Source organism: Rhineura floridana, chromosome 6 (assembly GCF_030035675.1).
Source record: "Rhineura floridana isolate rRhiFlo1 chromosome 6, rRhiFlo1.hap2, whole genome shotgun sequence".
NCBI classification, from domain to species: domain Eukaryota; kingdom Metazoa; phylum Chordata; class Lepidosauria; order Squamata; family Rhineuridae; genus Rhineura; species Rhineura floridana.
The window spans coordinates 127157467-127176603 of record NC_084485.1 but is presented as its reverse complement, the minus strand read 5'-3'; the positions used below and the strand labels follow the sequence as shown (position 1 = coordinate 127176603).

Genomic DNA, 19137 nt, shown 5'->3' with positions numbered 1-19137 from the left:
TTTTTTAGATGAATGGAATATGCAAACAAACATTGTATCCTGTGGGACTCCTATATGGCACCACCTATGGCAACTTGTATGTGCGCGTGCGTGCGTCCACTAAAGATGGGATCCATTGGCTGGTGCCAGTTCAAAAGCATTCCATTGACCTAACAGGCTGGTATTGATTCAAGTTTGTTCTTTGTCCGCTAGCTGCTGCTTTTACCGATCAGCTTTTCCCTCACAAAAAATATTGATATTAATATTGATAGTTTGAAAGGACATCTCAATAAATGAAAGGAATATCAGTAAAATTATTGTTCTTCATATCGATATTTTAGAGGCAAATTTCTTTTTTAAAAATCCATTTTCTAAAGTAGCCGCAGAAAATCGCTACACAAAAATCCAATCTGCAAAGGTACAGAATAAGCAACTGAATGGAAAATTCAGCACCAAAACCGAGATAGGCAGAATTCTAGCACATTCCTAGTGTGTACACATTAAAAATATGCCAGACTAGTGATGACAACAAGAGCAGTGCTGGAGACTTTCCAGCAGCACAAGGAAAGGGCAGCCAGGAGCAGCACTGCCACGCCTGCCTAGAGCACCCAAATGACCAAGACCATCATTGGAAAGTAATACCATATCAAGTAGTTTGGTGATTTTAGGTATGGAAAGAATCAGCTGAATATTTCCTTATTGTTTGTTTTAGATGTTGAGGGCTAGATGCTATCACCACTTACCTTCATGCTCTTTAAATAAGTTTAGGGAGTCAAAATGGAACATTTGTGAATGATGTGCAAATTCCAGAACAAATATCACTCTTAATACTTGATAAAATGAAGATTTGGATAGGATATCCTTATTAGAATATTGTGATCGTGCCATATTTGGTTAAAAATAAAATAAAACGGCTATTGGTCATGATCATGAATTTACATAATCAATGCTTTCTTTTTTGTACGCTACTCTGGGTACTTGTAGGAGAGCAGGACATAAATACTGAAAAAATAATGGTAAACAAATGAAATGGTAAACAAATATTCTCTACTCAATCATGTATTTTAAAGTCTGTTTTTATGATGTTTTGAAGTGTTTTTAGTGCTTTTGTTTGCCGCCCTGGGCTCCTGCTGGGAGGAAGGGCGGGATATGAATCAAATAATAAATAAATAACAGCTCTGTAAACTAACACAAAGCACCACTCATAGCACATTTCATACAAGCCTCCTTCTAGTCCAATAATGCCAAAAAGAAAGCCAGCCTTCTGTATCTGACAGTTTATCTTTTTTGGCACAAACGTTAATCTGATATGTGGATGTGAGACTCACAATAGCAAGGAGATTAGTGCCGGTAACCAGTCACGAGTGCAATCATTGTCCGAAGAACCAGTGAGCTGCAAAAATGTGCTTAGCTTTAATTTGACAAAAGTAATAAAAGCAATTGCTCTCAGTCCTCTCTTGATTTACCACCCAATAAATGTCACTAGATGAGTAGCAATGTTTCCTACAAGGGAGGTCGGCTCTATAAAACACTGAACTGGGCTACAGAATCATGTAGAACGATGTTTCCCAAAGGAAGTGTCAGGACAGACCCAACAATGAGTGGTGGAAACTGGGTGGGTTATGAGGTGGTGGGTGGTCAATGGGCATCAGAAACAACATGTGAAAGAAGAGCTTAGGATGGAAGGCTCCTACTGAGAAAGAAGGCAAGACAGACAAACTGGGGTCTTCAATATATATAGATTCCTACCAGTGGATTTCTTTGGATGCATTGCAAGGGGACCAATGGTATTCCCAGTTTGAGTCCCCAGCGCACAACTAAAAGAAGTGAAATAATCATTATCAGAAAACATACTATATGAGTTCCACACAACTTTTCCAGCTTGTGGACCACAAGTTTCAATTTTCTGTATTTACTAGAAACAGCCCATTTAATATTTCCTTAGTACAGTAGTTCCCAACATTTATGAGTATGGGACCCTTTTTGTAAGCTCAAAACAATTCTTTAAACCCCTCCACACACACACAGTAATTGTAATTTTTGTCTCTGTTAATAGAAAAAAAATGGTGTGTGGCAAAATCATATCTCTAAGCAGGGCCAGCGCCAAAGGGCATCCAGGTTGGTCCCTGGCCAAGGGCCTCACGGCCCACAGGAGCCCCTGATGGGCCCCTCATTAGGGTGGGGGAGTAGCGCTCCCCTGCTGCAGATCGCAGGAAGAGAGCTTCCAGGCCACCCACCCGTTCCCTCATTCCACCTACCTCTCTTTCCTGTGTTCTGCTGCTGCATGCGCAGGGCTACGTTCAACCAAGATGGCAGCAGAGTCTCCTTTAAGGGGCTGATGCACCTACAGCCATCTGGATTGATGGCAGGCATGTGTGCGTGTAGCATACAGTGCATGCGTGCCATCAACCAAGATGGTGGCAGGGGTATCAGCCCTTTATAGACGCCTCCACTGCCATTTTGGTTGATGGCAGCGCAGCACGCGCAGCACGCGCAGCACGCGCAGCACGCGCAGCACGCGCAGCACGCGCAGCACGCGCAGCACGCGCAGCACGCGCAGCACGCGCAGCACGCGCAGCACGCGCAGCACGCGCAGCACGCGCAGCACGCGCAGCACGCGCAGCACGCGCAGCACGCGCAGCACGCGCAGCACGCGCAGCACGCGCAGCACGCGCAGCACGCGCAGCACGCGCAGCACGCGCAGCACGCGCAGCACGCGCAGCACGCGCAGCACGCGCAGCACGCGCAGCACGCGCAGCACGCGCAGCACGCGCAGCACGCGCAGCACGCGCAGCAGCAAGACACAGGAGAGAGTTAGGTGGAACAGGAAGGAGCCGCGCGCCCGGGGCAGACTGGTGCCCAAGGGCCCAGTCATGCCTGGCTGCATGCGTACAGGTGCTAGGGCCAGGGGCAGGCTAGTGCTCAAGGACCCCGGCATGCCTGGCGCAGGCCCTTTCTCCACATATGCCTTTCCATAAAAAACTCCCTGCAGACAGGGAGCTTTCTTTTCTTAATGCAAAGGACCAGTCAAATTGGTATCCCCCTCCCCCCCCACAGTCTGAAGATGTACAGTCCTGTCTCCCAACACCAGTGGGTTACAGTGTTGGACTAAGAACCAGATTCAAATCTCCACCCAGCCATGAAGCCCACTGGGTGACCTTGGACCAGACACAGTCTCTAGCCTGACCTGCCTCACAGGGTTGGTATAAGGATAAAATGGAAAGGGGGGGACCATGTGCACCATCTTGAGCAACTTGGAGGAAAGGTGGGACATAAATGCAATAATAATTAATTATATAAATATATTTCTGCTGCAATGCCCGGACCCCAGCCTCAGCCAACATGCTGAGCTCCCCCCAAAAAAAATAATAATCAAGAAGCAGCAATGAGGTGGTGATGGGGATGCTAGATTGTGCACTGCAGAAAACAGGGTAGATGGATTAATGAGGGGGGTTAGTGCTTTTAGGCCTTGGGATGATCATCAGAACTGTTAACTTGGTTAGCATGCATTTGGGGAATGAGAGTGGAGCAGAAGACAGATCAGTGCATGCACGCACACACACACACACACACAAACTGCCCCTCCAGCAAGCATCTGCCGGCATGCATGCATTTGGGCACATGGGAAGGGGCAAGCCCTCAACTCCCACAGTGTCTTGGAGAGAGAGATTGGGAGGCAGAGTGTAGGTGGAAGAAAGGGGCAACACTAGCACACACACTTAGCATCTTAGATGGTGGGTGAGCAAGTCCTGGGCTTTCTCACTGTTCCTTGGCTCCGTCTGGACCAAAGGCAAGATCTGGACCAAAGGCAAATAAGAATAATTTTTAAAAGGAGATGACAGTGAAGCAGGAGCCAAGAAAGGCAGGCAAGCTGGCTGCCAGGAAGGAAAGGCAAAAGCAGCCTTTCTTTGCAGCCTTGCTTCTTTTTACTTTACGAAAAGCCCTCTCCTCTTGTTCTGAGTAAGGGTGTCAGCAGCAGCAGCAATGCGAGGCGACGGGAGTTGGCAACAGTAATCCCTTCTTCCTGGTAGCTCCACACTCAGTCTCCTTCAGCATTTGCCACGCGTGTTTTATAGGCCTTGGTGTGCCTGACAGACACTCTGCCACTTCAGCAAAAGTCCTCCCCTCTCGTTTGGAGCAAGAGGGAAGTGTCATCTGCAGCGGCAGTGGGGAGCAGACAGTGTTCAGGGAGTGAAGACTTTTATTAAAAAAAATCATTTGTTTACTGTTCATGGCTCTCCCAGATTACTTTACAGCCCCCTTGGGGGTCGCAGCTCCCAGGTTGGGAACCACTGCCTTAGTAAAATTGCTGTCCATATCTTGCCTTTGAGGGGGGAGGGGCAGGTCTTTTAAAGTTTTGTTTGCATGGGCACTAGAGAGCTTTAGGCTTCACTCACACTAGAAATGAGCCTCTGAGCGATGGTAGATGCATCTTCTTGTCTTGGCTGTACTGTACATGTTCACACATGTGTACTAGCATTTATGACACTGCCCCCCTCCCAGAGAACAGGTTTCCATATCCCCTCAAAACATAACAGGTAGACAGGAAATGTTGTGTGTGTTCTGATTGTACTAGTAAGTATAAGAAGATCCATTGCAAGTTTAGATCTCTTGGGTCTTTAACAAAAGGAAATCTCTTACCAGGGCTGGCGCCAGAGACTGGGTCCTGGCTGAGGGCCCTTGTGGCCCAGAGGGGGCCCTGAAGGGCCCCTCCTTAGGGTGGGAGGGTGGCGCTCCCATTCTATGATCTGCAGCAGTGTCAGGTCCTGCAACCCGACCTGCTGCGGAACATGAAGAAGGAGCTCCCAGGCGCACACACCCAAAACAGATTGTGTGGGCTTCAATAAGCCCACGCGCATGTCCCATCTACCTCTCCCATAAGTGTGAATGCTGTGCATGCTGTGTGTGCATGCCTGCCATCACCCACAGTGGCAGTGGGGGCTTCCCTAAGGGACTGACACCTGCACTGCCAACTTGGTTGATGGCAGGCATGTGTGCTATGCGCACACGTCATTCACACAACATGAGGCAGGTGGGGCATGCAGGCAGGCTTATTAGCCTCATGCTACCTATATCAGGGGAGTATTGCACTATGGCGCTGTGGGCCTGTGTCAGGTTGGCACCCAAAGACCCAGCCCTGCCTGGTGCCAGCCCTGCCTGTTATGATTACTTTACTAAGAGCCCTGCTGGATCAAACCAGAGGCCTGTCTGGTTCATGCTAACCAGATGCTTCTGGAAAGCCCACACGCAGGACATGAGGGTGATAGCACTCTCCTGCTTGTGATCCGCAGCAGTTGATCATTCACAGCGTTACCCAAGTCCTCTATGAAGCACTATTTCTCAAACATCGTGTGCCCAGCATCAGTATTCAACAGAAAGTGTTCCTTTTAAGGAAGAGATGGAATCACTCTTCCACCTTCCTTTCTTCAGATCCATGCATAGGAGAAACAAACCCTCTTCTATTTAAAACAGATTTTCAATACTGAGAGCGGGTGAAGAGGGAGGCAGCATTACAGCGGTTCTACAAATTTTATTGCAAATGCTCCAGTTCAGTTCTGGGCTGCATTCACAGCTGGCACCCTTTGATCTTTCCTCTCCTACAGAGAGATGGCATTTAAACTGCTCATGTGTAGTCTCGGGCAAAGCAAAAAAAAAAAAATCCTCTAGAAGCCAGTTTATCCGCCTGCTTTGTCTTTGCCAAGAATTAAAAACAAAACAGAAAAACTCTTTAAAGGTACAGTCAACTATTGCTGTTATTTTGCCATTTGAGAAAAAGCATTTCTCTTTCATGACTAAATACAAAGTTTCCTTCACAGCTTCTTGTGAACAGCCATCCCAAAGCGGATTGGCCTGTTGTCACTTGGGGAATAAAAGTGAATTCTAAAAGAGCTATTTAACTGTGACCAGAGTTTCAGCAGTGCCCACGGAACAAAAGAAAAGCCCTAGTCATACGGCCACTTCTCAGTACTGAGACTCCTGTAGATCAGTACATTAGCTTGTTTATGGGACTGGCTTTTGTATAATTAGTAGCCTCCTTTTTAATCTGCAGAATGACCTAATGCATCAATAATTTAGTGGTTATAAAAAGCTTGCATTTGCATTCAGCTATTACAGATGCTAACACATATCTGCCTAAAGAGTCATTAAAAATACCCCCTCCCCAAGAATTTATGCAACAAAACAAGGAGGTTAAAAATATCTTTTCTCATGTGTCTCTGAGCAACATTAATTCCTTCTGCTTTCACTTTCCAGTGCAGCACCCAAGACAGATCTCTTAATTTACATCTAAAAATGAAACTGATTTGCTTCAGACACACAATTTGTCAAACAAGACAAAAGCACAGATGAAAGGTAAAATGATAGAAAGATATTGCTCAAAAGCAGACTATAAATAAAATTTAAATGGCCGTCACCAGTCAGCTCTGTTTGTTTATTGTGTAGATGCAATGTAGGCTGTAATTATTTTCTTTAAAACTGGCCAAACTGTGGTTCATCTTCACTCAAATAGTTTTGTCAAGATCACAGTGAATCCCCTTTATCCACTGAGAGTAGAAAGCATGCAGATGACCATTTACCTAGTCATAACATCTGTTTGGCAAATGGTTGTCTATACCGTCCTGCCAAGATGTGGAAGAGAATCTTACCTATAATTCTGCCACTGATAAGCAACCAGGAAGCAGGGTTGCGGTGGTGCTAAGATTCTTCTACCTATTTAGCAGGACAATACCGACTTCTGAAGTGGTAACCCGCGCACCAGGTAAACGGCTATTTTCACACTTTGACATTTCCAAGCAGGGCCAAACATTGGACAAATCCATGTGAAAAAGAAACCAACAGAGTGTGTCAAATAGGTCGTCATAAAAGCAGAATTCATGTACTGTATACCTATTCCTAATCAACATCAACATGTGTCTTCACTGGGTGTAAATCAGCAAACAGCACATAGACCCATGGAGTTAAGTCTAAACTGAATGTCTGGGCTTTCTTCGAGGAAGGACTTACAGATTTCTGCTAGATCCAGTACCTCTGCACCCTGCCACTAGCAAGAACCCCTCCCTGCCTGTATTTACCCCAAGACAAATCCTAGTCTGACAGTGGAAGTAGATGTGAAATTTAAGAACATGGGGCACTGAAAACAGCAAACTTGTGTTAAGTTTCCCCTCCTCTCCCCTCCAACAAATTTCTCATCATCACACTGTGTACTTTACATACACCCAACCAACCAATGTGGAGTGAAGATGAGGAAAGTCCTATCATGAGTTTTCAATATTATAAGTTACGGGGGAGAGAGCTCAACACAGAACTGCCATTTTAGACACCAGCCCCATGCTCTCAGTCATGCCAGGCTCTATAATCAGCTGCTTTGGGAGTCTTTTGCTGGGTTGCAAGATATAAACCACCCAAATTCATTAATTAAAGTTATGTGTCTGTAAGGGGCGTGAAATGCCAATGAAGAAGTACATTCCAGGCATCTCTATTGTCAATTACCTTCCTGGCCTTGGCACTGTCACGTGTTAAAGACAAAAGGGTCACAATTTGGTAGTGGTTTCACTGCATTATGCGGGGAGACGTCTTTTGAATGGATCCTATGGAGTGTTGCTATGTTGGTGGTGGAAAAGCTAGTTAGTAGCAGTTCCTCCGACGAGTGTGCCACTTTTTGTTACCATTCACACAAAGCATTGAAAAATTGCTACTACCAGTTCATCTTCATGCAATCTTAAAATGCATTTGCAGAAGGCATGGAAAAGGGCACATAGTATGGACCATGTATACTCTGTGCTCATTTTAAAAGACAAGAGAAAAATAATAATACAGAATCAATGTAATCTAAATCATTTAAGAAAAGCTAGGCATAGAATCTGGAACATGAGGCTTATTAATGAACTTAAGAAGCTGCCTTATCTCAAATATTATGCTTATGTACAGACCTGGGAAGCTGCCTTATACAGAGTCAAATCACTGGTCCCTCTAGCTCAGTATTGTCCACACTGACTGGCAGCAGCTCCCCAGGGTTTCAGAAATGGGTTCTTCCCAGCCTTACCAGGAGGCGCCACAGACTGACCCTAGCCTAGCTTGCGTCCAAACTATGTGCTCTTCTTAGGTGCTACAAGGATCTTTGGGAAGGGAAAACTCACACAACGTAGACTTTAAGGGAGAAATTTTCCAACACTGAATTCAGCTGAGACCTAGAGAACATACAGTACACTTTCTTAGGTTTTGAAATATAAAGAAGATTGAGATTGGTTAATGCAAGTTTGGAACAAACTGATCCTGAGCATATTGAATTTTATAGGTAAAAAAACCAAATTTAAAAAATGAAGAAGAAATGTATTCTTTAATCTGCATAAGATATTCAAACTTACACATATTTTGTTGCTTTGCATTCCTTATTCTCCTTTTACTAATTATAGGACAAGGGAAAGGGCTTTTCTAGGCCTGTCCTACAAACACTGGGAATCCTGTTCAGGGAGGTGTCTCCCACCCCACTAGCTATTACCTTCAAACTTCAGAACAGCTCTAAGAGCAAGGAAACCTTGCTTTTTATTTTTTAAAAAATTAAAAAGCAAGCTGAGACACTGATGGCACTGAATGCTCTACTTAGTTCTCTTTTTTCATTTGTATGGTACAAGTGGCAACCCAGAGATCACTAGATGAAAGAATGTTTAACTGTTTTTAGAATGCTTTTAAAAAAAAGACTATGTTATTGATGCGTTTGCCACCCTGGACTCCTTCAGGAGGCAGAGCAGGATATAAATTCAATAAATAACAACAGTGACTGTGGCATCTATACCACAGCAGGCCTTGCATAGCTTACCATTTGCCTATCCCAGTGTACATCATCACAGCAGCTTCCCCCTGCTTTGTGTCATATGCTTACTGCAGAGAACCATTCCCCAAATGGCAAAGCTAGGACAAACTATCACACAGATATCCCATTTGTTACACTTGAGAAGGCTTCAATAGTTAAATTTCCAAACTTGGGATTGGCCTGGTGGGTCAAAGTCCGAAAACCTCTGACCTATAGCTTTAAGCAAATGAATAATTTACCCAGACGTCTGCGAAATCCATTGATTGCACATATGCGACTATAAGCTCTTGTACATCCTCTCACGCCCTTGCTGTCTCACCAAGACATTATTCATCCCTTCTATGGTTCTTGCCAAAGGAAGCTCTACAGAACATTTTTGGGGACACCAGCAGGCTGAGAAGCAACCTATCCCTTCTCAATGTATTTGGAATCAGTTAAAACCATATGCTTCAATATCCTTGAATGTAATCTGTTGTGTGTAAAGGACACAAATTGCTACAGCGAGACTTTTCTGCAAGTAAGACTGCTGTCTGATGGCATGATCTGTTCATGATTACTTTGAACCGCCATTGATTTAATCAGTGCTTATTCCCAAGTAAGTATACACAGAACTTCTTATCATAGTCATTTCCTTCTATAACAGACACGCGTCAAAGACTATTGGAAAGGAAGAGGCAAGATCACTAACAGACAACCCTGAATATGATTTAATTCTGAGCTCAAGGAAACCAAGCAGACTTTGTGCCTCAGTGCCAACTACACTCGTTGTGCAACTTGAATATGCAATGAAAGAAGTGTGGTTGGTTGTTTAAAAAAATCTCAGCACCCTCGGGACTTGACGGGGCTATTGTTTGACTGTCAACACTTATGGTACAATTCCATTCCATTCAGAAAGGGATTTCAATAAAACAATGGAGGCTTTTAGTATTATTACTGGACAATTAATTGAGGGGGATGAATAACAGTTCTGAAAGCAGACTGGAACATAGGCTTAGGGAATATTGCTGAAACCTGGGATGAAGGAGAAAATTAATTCAGTCAATATTTTATATTTGCCAGTTCCAGACCGACATGCAGATCTGAACACAGTTATCAATCCAATTACATGCTTCTCTGAATTTTGTGATGCAGTTTCAGTTTTAGAAAAAATGCCCCCAAATGAATATCTTATAGGAAAATGAGTACAAAATATTTAGTTTAGGGAAAGAATGCATAAAACCCATGCATTTTAGGGGAACAGGTACAATTTAAATATGAATTTCATGTATTTTTTAAAAATGCAAAAAACGGGACAGGCCTATGACTGAGCACATGCAAAAACTGACACAAAATGGAAATAAGCTGATTCTTCTGCTCCTTATTTGAAACTGGCAAATCATGAGAAAGACAGTGTGTTTTTTCCTCCACTGTACCGTTCTGCCTCCAAACTGGGAAGGTTTAATATTTGAATCCTTCCCATTATATAAAAATAAACAAACTTTCCCTGAAACTAGAAAACTAGCACTTCAGAGATGTTTGCTTTGATGAATGGAAAAAGCAGGTGAGAACAATCACTTGAACATGTAGCCCACTCCACATTTTTCAATGTGAAGAAATGTTTAATTATGTCACTGCAGTAGCTTCCAAGAATGATGCAGTAACGTGTCAGGCTGTTCTGAAAAACCAGGCCTTTGACATTCAGAAAAATATTCACATGATGGCCTCACTACATTCTAAAACCAACTGTTTTCGGGTATTGTGAATTGCACCTGAAACCTCGTTAAATAAAGTGGAAATGTAACTTAGTGTAAAACTTTTGTGAGTAGAAGAGTTGCACTGAAAAGTTAAAAATTACTGAGGCATTCCCATAGTTGTTGGTGCAACTATATCCTTTACATCACAATCCTAGACGTGCTTATTCAGAAGTAAGTCCCATTGAGACTTCAGTGGGACTTACTCCCAAGGAAGTGGGCATAGAATTGGAGCCAGGCAAAGCAATCGAACTCATGGGAAACCAGCGAAAGGGGTGCCAGCGGAGGAGGAACCGGCGGGATGGTTAGGCTCCGGCGGGAAGGTCAGCCATTTGGGAGCCTCCGGGCTGGCTAAATGCTGGCTCAGCTAGAAGTTGCATACGAGGACAGGAAAGTAAGAACCGGCTCTCATGAATACCCCTACCGGGGAGTAAGCACTCTCCACAGGTTGCCATTGTAATTAGTTTTCTTAGACCGACCTTTTTCTCTGTGTAACTTGGCCCGGATCAGGACCTGCAGGAGCACTCTGCATGGGAGTTGGATGTTGCATAAGTACCCCCCTGGCCCCTACTCTGAAACAACCCCAGAACGCCACTTTTTCAGGCCTTACGCCAGCTTCCACCAGCAACCCTTCTGTCGGGCTGGGCAGTCCAACCTCTTATACACTCTCATTAAAAGCAGTCACAAATAAAAATGTTTTTAGAGCTCATCTAAATTATAGCAAGGAGGGGCCTGATAGTTTCTCTTGGGGCAGGAAATCCCACAACTGTGGGGCCATCATGGAAAAGGCCTAACCCTCTCTCCCCTGCACCCCCCCCCAGAGGGCATATGAATACAGCCTCTGTCACTGATCTTACTCTGCCAGATTTTTATGAGCACAGGCAGTTCTTCAAGACCAGCACTCTGAATTGTGTTGCCTGAAGTTTTACAAATATAAGGTATTTTTAATCTTTCTACAAAAGCAAATACCAGCACCACAGAAAAGAAGGCATCAGTTCCTAGTTGTTTCCTTGCCCCATAGAGATCAGTATTGGGGAGTTTGTACTCAAAGGGCCCTGCTCATAGAACCTTCACTCATATCAATGCAGTTTGTGGCAAAGGAATACATTATATCCTGAATGCTGGAATCAGAAGAAAATGAAAGAGCCCTTAGTGACAGTGCTAATTAATTACCAAGGTCCCAAATTGACCCTACTTTCTGCTTGATTGATTCAAGTACTCTAATTAGTTATTACCCCTTTCTTTGTAAAGAGTCAAACCACTGTGAAACAATGAATTGCAGATACATTGTTGCAAGTATTGGCATTTTACTAATAAATGCAATTATTGGCATCTTTAGCTTTTTCATATGGTTTTGGAAGTAAGTAAATGATATTTCATACCTTCACATACTCCATAGCTGGGTCCATAGCATTCTGATCTCTGCAAAGGAGAAGTACAGCAATGAGTACAATGATTTCATCTGCTTTAGAACAAAATCAATGTGTTATTACTCTTTCAATCAAGTGTCATGAATAATGCAATACTCCACAACAAAACTGAGAAAATACACACACACAAATATTGGAAACTTAGGAACTGGAGAGCATCTGTTAATGTTATTTATCTTCCACTGCTATAATTCACATACAGTGTGCATGACCACATTCATTCTGTTGCATTCATTCTAAGACACAGAACCAATTTAGACAATCACTTTTTAGGATTATTTTCCATTCATTCTCACTTTTTGATCTTTTATGAGCATCTCATGGCCAAATAGAAGATATGCTGAAGACTGGATCTCTCATCTCTTTAAACTTCTTTAAAAACCAGTTGTGAGGAGGGAGAATGTGCTAAACTGCTCAATTAAATGGACCTACGCATATCAAAGGCACAAATCCTTTCCTAACACATATTACTTACTATATTGTAATAATAAAGGGAAATAATCACAGAAATAGTCTCTCACACACATACTTTGGGGGATGGGCAATTTAAACTTTAATATATTCAACAGTCAGTCTTTAAATGTGTCTGATAAATTACCCCTTTCCCAAGTGAAATTTGAAATCGCAGGTTTGGCACACACATTCAGTCAGGAGTGCCCAAACACCAAAAATAATTGAAAATAAGCTCACAAAAAGTAACTGAAGTCCTTTCTATAGATTTATAAACTCTAAATATGAAACTCCTGAATTAGCCCACAAGGTAGGCCTGGAAACCATAAAATAATGAATTGTACATTTGTTTTCCACTGACGCTGTTGACTAGGGAGCTTTATAGAAAATATGAGATGGAAACAGCTCTGTTCAAGGAAACCTTTGCCAAAAGGTTATGATGAGATGTGGCCTGCACCTATCATATTTCTTCAGAGCCATGAGAGCTAGAATTTAATAGCGTACACAGTCTACCACTTCACTGCATTTTCTATCACACATTTTATCACAGATCTGGATTTGAAGAGCAATAAAATCCTCCTTAACACTTGGCAGGCGGATATAGATGGCAAAGCTACCTCAGGAGCGGGTTGTTCATCTGTATGGGTCACAGATGACCAAGTTACCTTGTGGTAAGTCTCCCCACCCTGAAGTAGCTTGGTTGACTGCATCATCCTGTCAAACAGTAATAAAAAGATTACCACACACCCTTCACCACTGCTTTTCATACAAACCTGGATTCTTAGAACCAGAATCTATCAAGACGCCACAATAACGTGCAAAAGATTTTAAAATGCATTTCCACTCTGCTCTAAGGTAGTTTTTCAGGTAAGTATAAAACTCCTCACCCACAATATTTCACACATATTTTTTGTGTCCTAGGGCAGCGTGGGTGGCAGAGCTGGCAAGCTATAGCCCAGGCAGGTAAGTAGCTAAAGAATACAAAAAGATGGGCAGAAAATAGACTGAGATCACCTGGTAGATCATTGGGTGATTTTCCATAAGATCAAAGAGGGTTACCGTCTCCCACACATTTAACAAAAGGAGCAACTAAAAGTCTTTCTCCACCCTTTCTAAGTTAGGCTGCAGAAATAATGAAAGCTTGAGGGGAAACCAGGAGTGGATTTTTGTGTGGAAGGACCATGAGCTCAGTTCTAATACTGAAGACAAATTCCTGGGTTGAGTATGCCCTCAAAGGCACCATGTCTCTTTCATCTAGGTATATATCTAGCCCTCTGCTGCTTTTTTTCAGCTGACTCCACTTAGCAGACCTTCAAACTCTTTTTATAATGATGATGATGATCCTGCAAGTCCCTGCTCTAAAGAGTGAGCACATTTATTTGTATTTTTATTTATTTATTTATAAATATATTTGTATACCACTATTTCATTTTTTAAAAACATCAAAGCAGTTTACAACAAATACAAAACACAATAAAAACCATTAAAATACAGTACAAACAAAGACCAACTGTTGGAAAGCCAGTATCTAAAAAAATAAAAGTACAAATTACAATTATTTCCTATCCATACCAAATTCTTGAACGTTATACAGAATTATGATGCACTGTCAACTTTAGGAAGAAAAAGTTCACTTGCTTCACTGAGCAAATGGACAGCAAGTCTTTATTTTCTTTGAAGCAATTCCCCACCAAATGTGATTGAATGAACTGAAAATATTTCCATTCCTAGACCTGAACTTACAAAATCTGAACAGGGTGGTTCATGACAGATGGTATTGGAGGTCCCTGATTCATAGGATCACCATAAGTTGTAAACGACTTGAAGGTGCAGAACAACAACAACATCTCCATTACTGGCCATCCAAAATTTTATTTAAAAATACACAGAAGGTGATTTCCAAAGCATTTCTAACTGAAACAAATTGATTAGAAGAGTAATCATTTACGGAAAGTGGAAGCATTTTCCAAGTCAGGATGGCTAACCTTTTCATCTCAAGGGCTACACTGAGGAACAATCAACCTTCTGAAATCTGTAAATCTTGCATGCACACACTCACCACACCACACATATAGCACAAACATTCAAGCAGGCAGGCAGGCACACACACACAGCTCGCCTGTCAATGAGCAGAGAAGCAGGGCAGGTTTCTTCCCCATTGCACTATTGTGATGGGGTAAAGGAAAGGGAGATGGGAGCCTGTTTCCTTTGAAAGTGGGGGTTCCTGCCTCAAGAACACAGTCATTGCAACAGGGGTCTTAGCAAACCAGAAGGAGACCTCCTTCCGACTCCTTCCTGTTTTCCTGAGCTTCAGAACTAAGTGCAATGACAGCATCTCAGTCAGCTAAAAAAGGCCCATTTTAAAGGTAAGAAGAAGAGTCTCATTGTTTGGATAAGGAACAAGCATTTGGAGGAAGCGGATTATCTGGATCCATTTCAATTGGGCTTCAGGCCTGGACATGGGACTGAAACGGCCTTGGTCGCCTTGGTGGATGATATGAGGAGGGTGTCGGATAGGGGCGAATGCACCTTCCTTGTCCTCCTGGATATCTCAGCGGCTTTTGATACCGTTGACCACGGTATCCTTCTGGACCGCCTGAAGAGGTTAGGCATAGGGGGCACTGTATTGAAGTGGTTCCGTTCCTTCCTGTCTGGTAGGTACCAGAGAGTGGCATTGGGGGATGAGGTTTCGGATCTTTGGCCTCTCACTTGTGGGGTGCCACAGGGCTCCATCCTCTCCCCGATGCTGTTCAACATCTACATAAAGCCGCTGGGGGCTATCATCAGAAGATATGGGCTGCAGTGTCACCAGTATGCGGATGACACGCAGCTCTATCTCTCATTCAAATCTTCACCGAGGTTGGCTGTAGAAACCCTATCCAAGTGCCTGGAGTCGATGAGTGGCTGGATGGGAAGGAATAAGCTGAAGCTGAACCCTGACAAAACCGAGGTACTGTTTGTGGGAGACAAGGGAAGGTTGCGGGATGTTGACCTGGTGCTCAATGGGGTGCAATTGCCCCTGAAAGACCAGGTCTGCAGCCTGGGGGTCATTCTTGACTCCCAGCTGTCCATGGAGGCTCAGGTCTCGGCTGTGAGCCGGGCAGCGCTGTATCAACTCCATCTGATACAGAGGCTGTGCCCCTACCTTCCCAACCATCTGCTCCCATCTGTGGTACATGCCCTGGTCTCCTCTCGCCTAGACTACTGTAATGCGTTCTACGTGGGGTTACCCTTGAAAACGGTCCGGAAGCTGCAACTGGTACAGAATGCAGCGGCTCGCCTGATTAAAGGCAGCCACCGGCGAGATCACATCACTCCAGTGCTGAAGGAGTTGCACTGGTTACCCGTTGTTTTCCGGGCCCAATTCAAGGTGTTGGTTCTGACCTTTAAAACCCTACACGGTTTCGGCCCAGTCTATCTGAAGGAGTGCCTCCAACATCATCAGGGATGCCGCTCAACGTCAGCCTCAAAAGGCCTTCTCTCTATCCCACCAGTTAAAACAGCTAGACTGGTGAGAACTAGGGAGAGGGCTTTTTCAATTGTGGCCCCCACTTTCTGGAATTCCCTCCCAAATGATCTCCGCCATGCCCCCTCTATGATGAGCTTCCGCCGGGCCTTGAAGACCTGGCTCTTCAGGCAGGCTTTTGGGGTGGGTTAGGTTTTATTATTATTGTTGAGATTTTTAATGTTTTAATGTATTTGTATGTTTTTATTTTGTACGTCGTCCAGAGTGGCTGGACAGCCAGCCAGATGGGCGACTAATAAATTTAATAAATAAATAGATAAATAATAAGTTTTTTTTAAATTAAAGACCAAATTTTGGATGGGTCTTTGGTGGGGCACATAAAAATGTTTGGGATGGCAGATATGGCATGAGGGCTGCAGGTTTGCCACCCCTGTTTTAAGTGAAAACACATGAATTTGGAATACTGAATTCAGTATTAAATGTGCCTCTTGGAAGATCCATTGTGAACACAAGTCAACAACATTTATATAGAGACAGATGTAATTACTTACTTTAGAAACAAATATTAAATCAGTAGAAGCCTTGTTTAAAAGAAAGGGGGGCTGCTTAGGCTATATATAGTTCCTGATCAAAAGTGTTGCTCTTCTACCTAATACATCTAAATAAGGAGTCACTGGTACTTTCAACATTCTTCTGAAAGAGTATTTAACAACTACACCTTGTAAATCAGCTTTATAGCTGTGTAATTATTATTCAGATGTTTATATAAATTAATCTGTTGTGGAATAAGAATGAAGAGGACCAGCTGTGAATGGATTTGTTTGTGTAAAGCTGCAATGCTCCATCATATTAACATGAGAGTTGAGTCCCACTGAAATAGGAGGGCCTTACTTTGTGGTAAATATGTTTAGGATAGATTGTGCTAAATGAAAAGCATCTTCTTCTTAGATGAGATTTGCTAAATTGATCTTGTGCTGCAATCAACTTTCTCTGGAGCCAATCTGATAAGGAATTCTCTTCTGCCAGTCTCTCTGCATTGTTTGAAAATAGATTTTAAGCTCTTCAGAATCCAGAAGTCCATAAACTGAGGTCCAATACTTACGCTCATCTGATGTGGCAAAGTTAAATAGCTTGAACAGATGATCCTTGGATTACGTACAGGTTCTGTTCTGGTTCGGATACAAAACTAGGGTAGCAGCAGAGTGTCACACTAGTGCTGGTCAGAAATAGGGAAGAGAATGACAGATACAATCCTTCACTATGATTAAGCATTAATCTGAAAACCTAAAACACTGTTAAGGACTGGCTGCAAAAAGGGGATGCAGAACCATCATTTAATCAGGGTTTGAAAGAGTATTTAGCATTTCATTAGCACTGCACAAATCATGGTTAAGGCAGCTTGTTGTGAAAAGTGACAAGCACCAAGCTAAACTCAGTTATCACTGTACATTTGGGATCATAACCAGGGTTAAGATAACCTAGCACAAACGTATGCACACACACCACAAATACAGCACACACACTCAAGCAGGCAGGCAGGCACACACAAAGTGCTGTTCTGCCAGTCATGGATGTTAACAGTGATTAACTATTACTATTCCAAGAGATTAAAGTAGGAGGAGAAAGAGCTATATATACTGCAAGTAATTAAAGAATGAGCACTATGTTGCAGTTGGGACTAAAACCAGGTCTGGAATATGGAAAGTTGCAAGACAATTGGTCTAAAAAAACCACATCAAGAAAAAACCAACAACAGTGGTGTTAAACTTGTTATGTTTGTGCTCAAAGCACAAACATAACAGTGGCCTTATTAGATTGTTGTTCATATGTAACAGTAGTGTTATATCACCAGTATGCTTAACTACTTTAGGGAATAAATTGACAACCAAGCACTAAAGCAGTTATTTATAATTAAGTCATAGAAGAGACTCTAGTGTTAAAGCAAGAGTCACGTATGTGCACACACTGCTGAGATTATACCTGCTCTGCCATTACCTCTTCTACAGGGGCAGTAACTTGTCTCATATTAAAACAGCAAATGGGACTCAGCTCCATGTGAGAAGTGAAATCTGCAAACACACAGCACAGCCTTCTCAATTGTGACATCCATTCTATAAAATAGATTTCCCAAGGATGCAGGCTAAGCCCAGAACAACTGGTCTTTCTGCAGTTTGGTTTCTTCCTACACCATTCCTTCTAGTAGAAAACTCAAGTGGCGAGTGGTGACAGGACTGCAGCCATAATGGGGGGGTCACTGAGAAACGAGAGGTCTCCGCATCTCAGGGGAACCCCAAGTTTTGCAGAAGTACAAAAAAACTTTAAATGCAATACAAAACTAAGGAGGACCTCCGTGCACGCATGCACACAACCCAATGAGGACTGAGCATACTTAGTAGCCATGGAGCATGAGTGTTAGAAAATGAAAAATGAAACAGGGAAAGGATGAGCAGAATGTCCTACTTGGAGAGAACGGCCGGCTGAAAGCCTGAACAGCAGCATTCCTTTAAGACGCTAGATACTCTGCAACATTGTGTTGCAGGCCTCACTCACATATATTTATCAAAAGCATAAAATGCAGTGTCAGCTTGCTTCATCTTAAAAGAACAGTAGGACAGATTGAGTTATTATTCTTGTTATTGATTAGTTGCTTGATACCCGAAGGTCCCCAAGCGACTTACACAATGTTAAAACGTAACAAATAAAACAAACTATAAAAACATAACAATAAACAACAAAACAATAGTTGCCTCCAACTGGTCCCATACTGGGGAGTGAGAGCATGTTGCCCACCCAGTGCACCTACCCTGTCTTTGTTGCTCCTGGAGGACCACATGGAGGCAAAATTTGAACAATCCTCTGATATACCTCTTTAAGTTACTGATTTTCAATGTCGCCTATTGTTTCAATGCTTTAATGTTTTTTTTACTGTTGTTATTCTAAGTGCTCTCTGGTTTGAACTCTCCCCTCTTTCTTTTGAGAGGGATTCTAAAGAATTATAAATATTAAAGCTTTGCATATTGACTTGCCATCTCTTCACACCCGCAATACCAGTTACGTTTTTCTTCACAGGATTTCTGGCAACAGGCCTGCTTATGTACGTGAAAAGGCCCCCTGTCCAGTGCCTCTCAAGATTATCAGTTACAATCCCAATGTATTCCTCTGCAAGCATTACACACAAATAAAGAAAACAAACTGCCAGTATTATAGTCTCTTACCACCAATTCTAATTAGTCATGTTTATGGGGTTAACGGAAATAAACCAACAGGATGACA

At 42.9% G+C, this 19137-nt stretch overlaps 1 protein-coding gene across 6 annotated transcripts in view; it reads right to left on the bottom strand.

Annotated features, from left to right (window-relative positions):
- Positions 1-19137, bottom strand: part of BCAR3 (BCAR3 adaptor protein, NSP family member) — a 117630-nt gene that overhangs the window by 57067 nt on the left and 41426 nt on the right. For all 6 annotated transcript variants that reach the window (XM_061633758.1, XM_061633757.1, XM_061633762.1 and 3 more), the window contains one exon: positions 11901-11940. In XM_061633758.1, coding sequence (XP_061489742.1) covers positions 11901-11940 — 40 coding nt within the window. The remainder of the gene's footprint in view (positions 1-11900; positions 11941-19137) is intronic.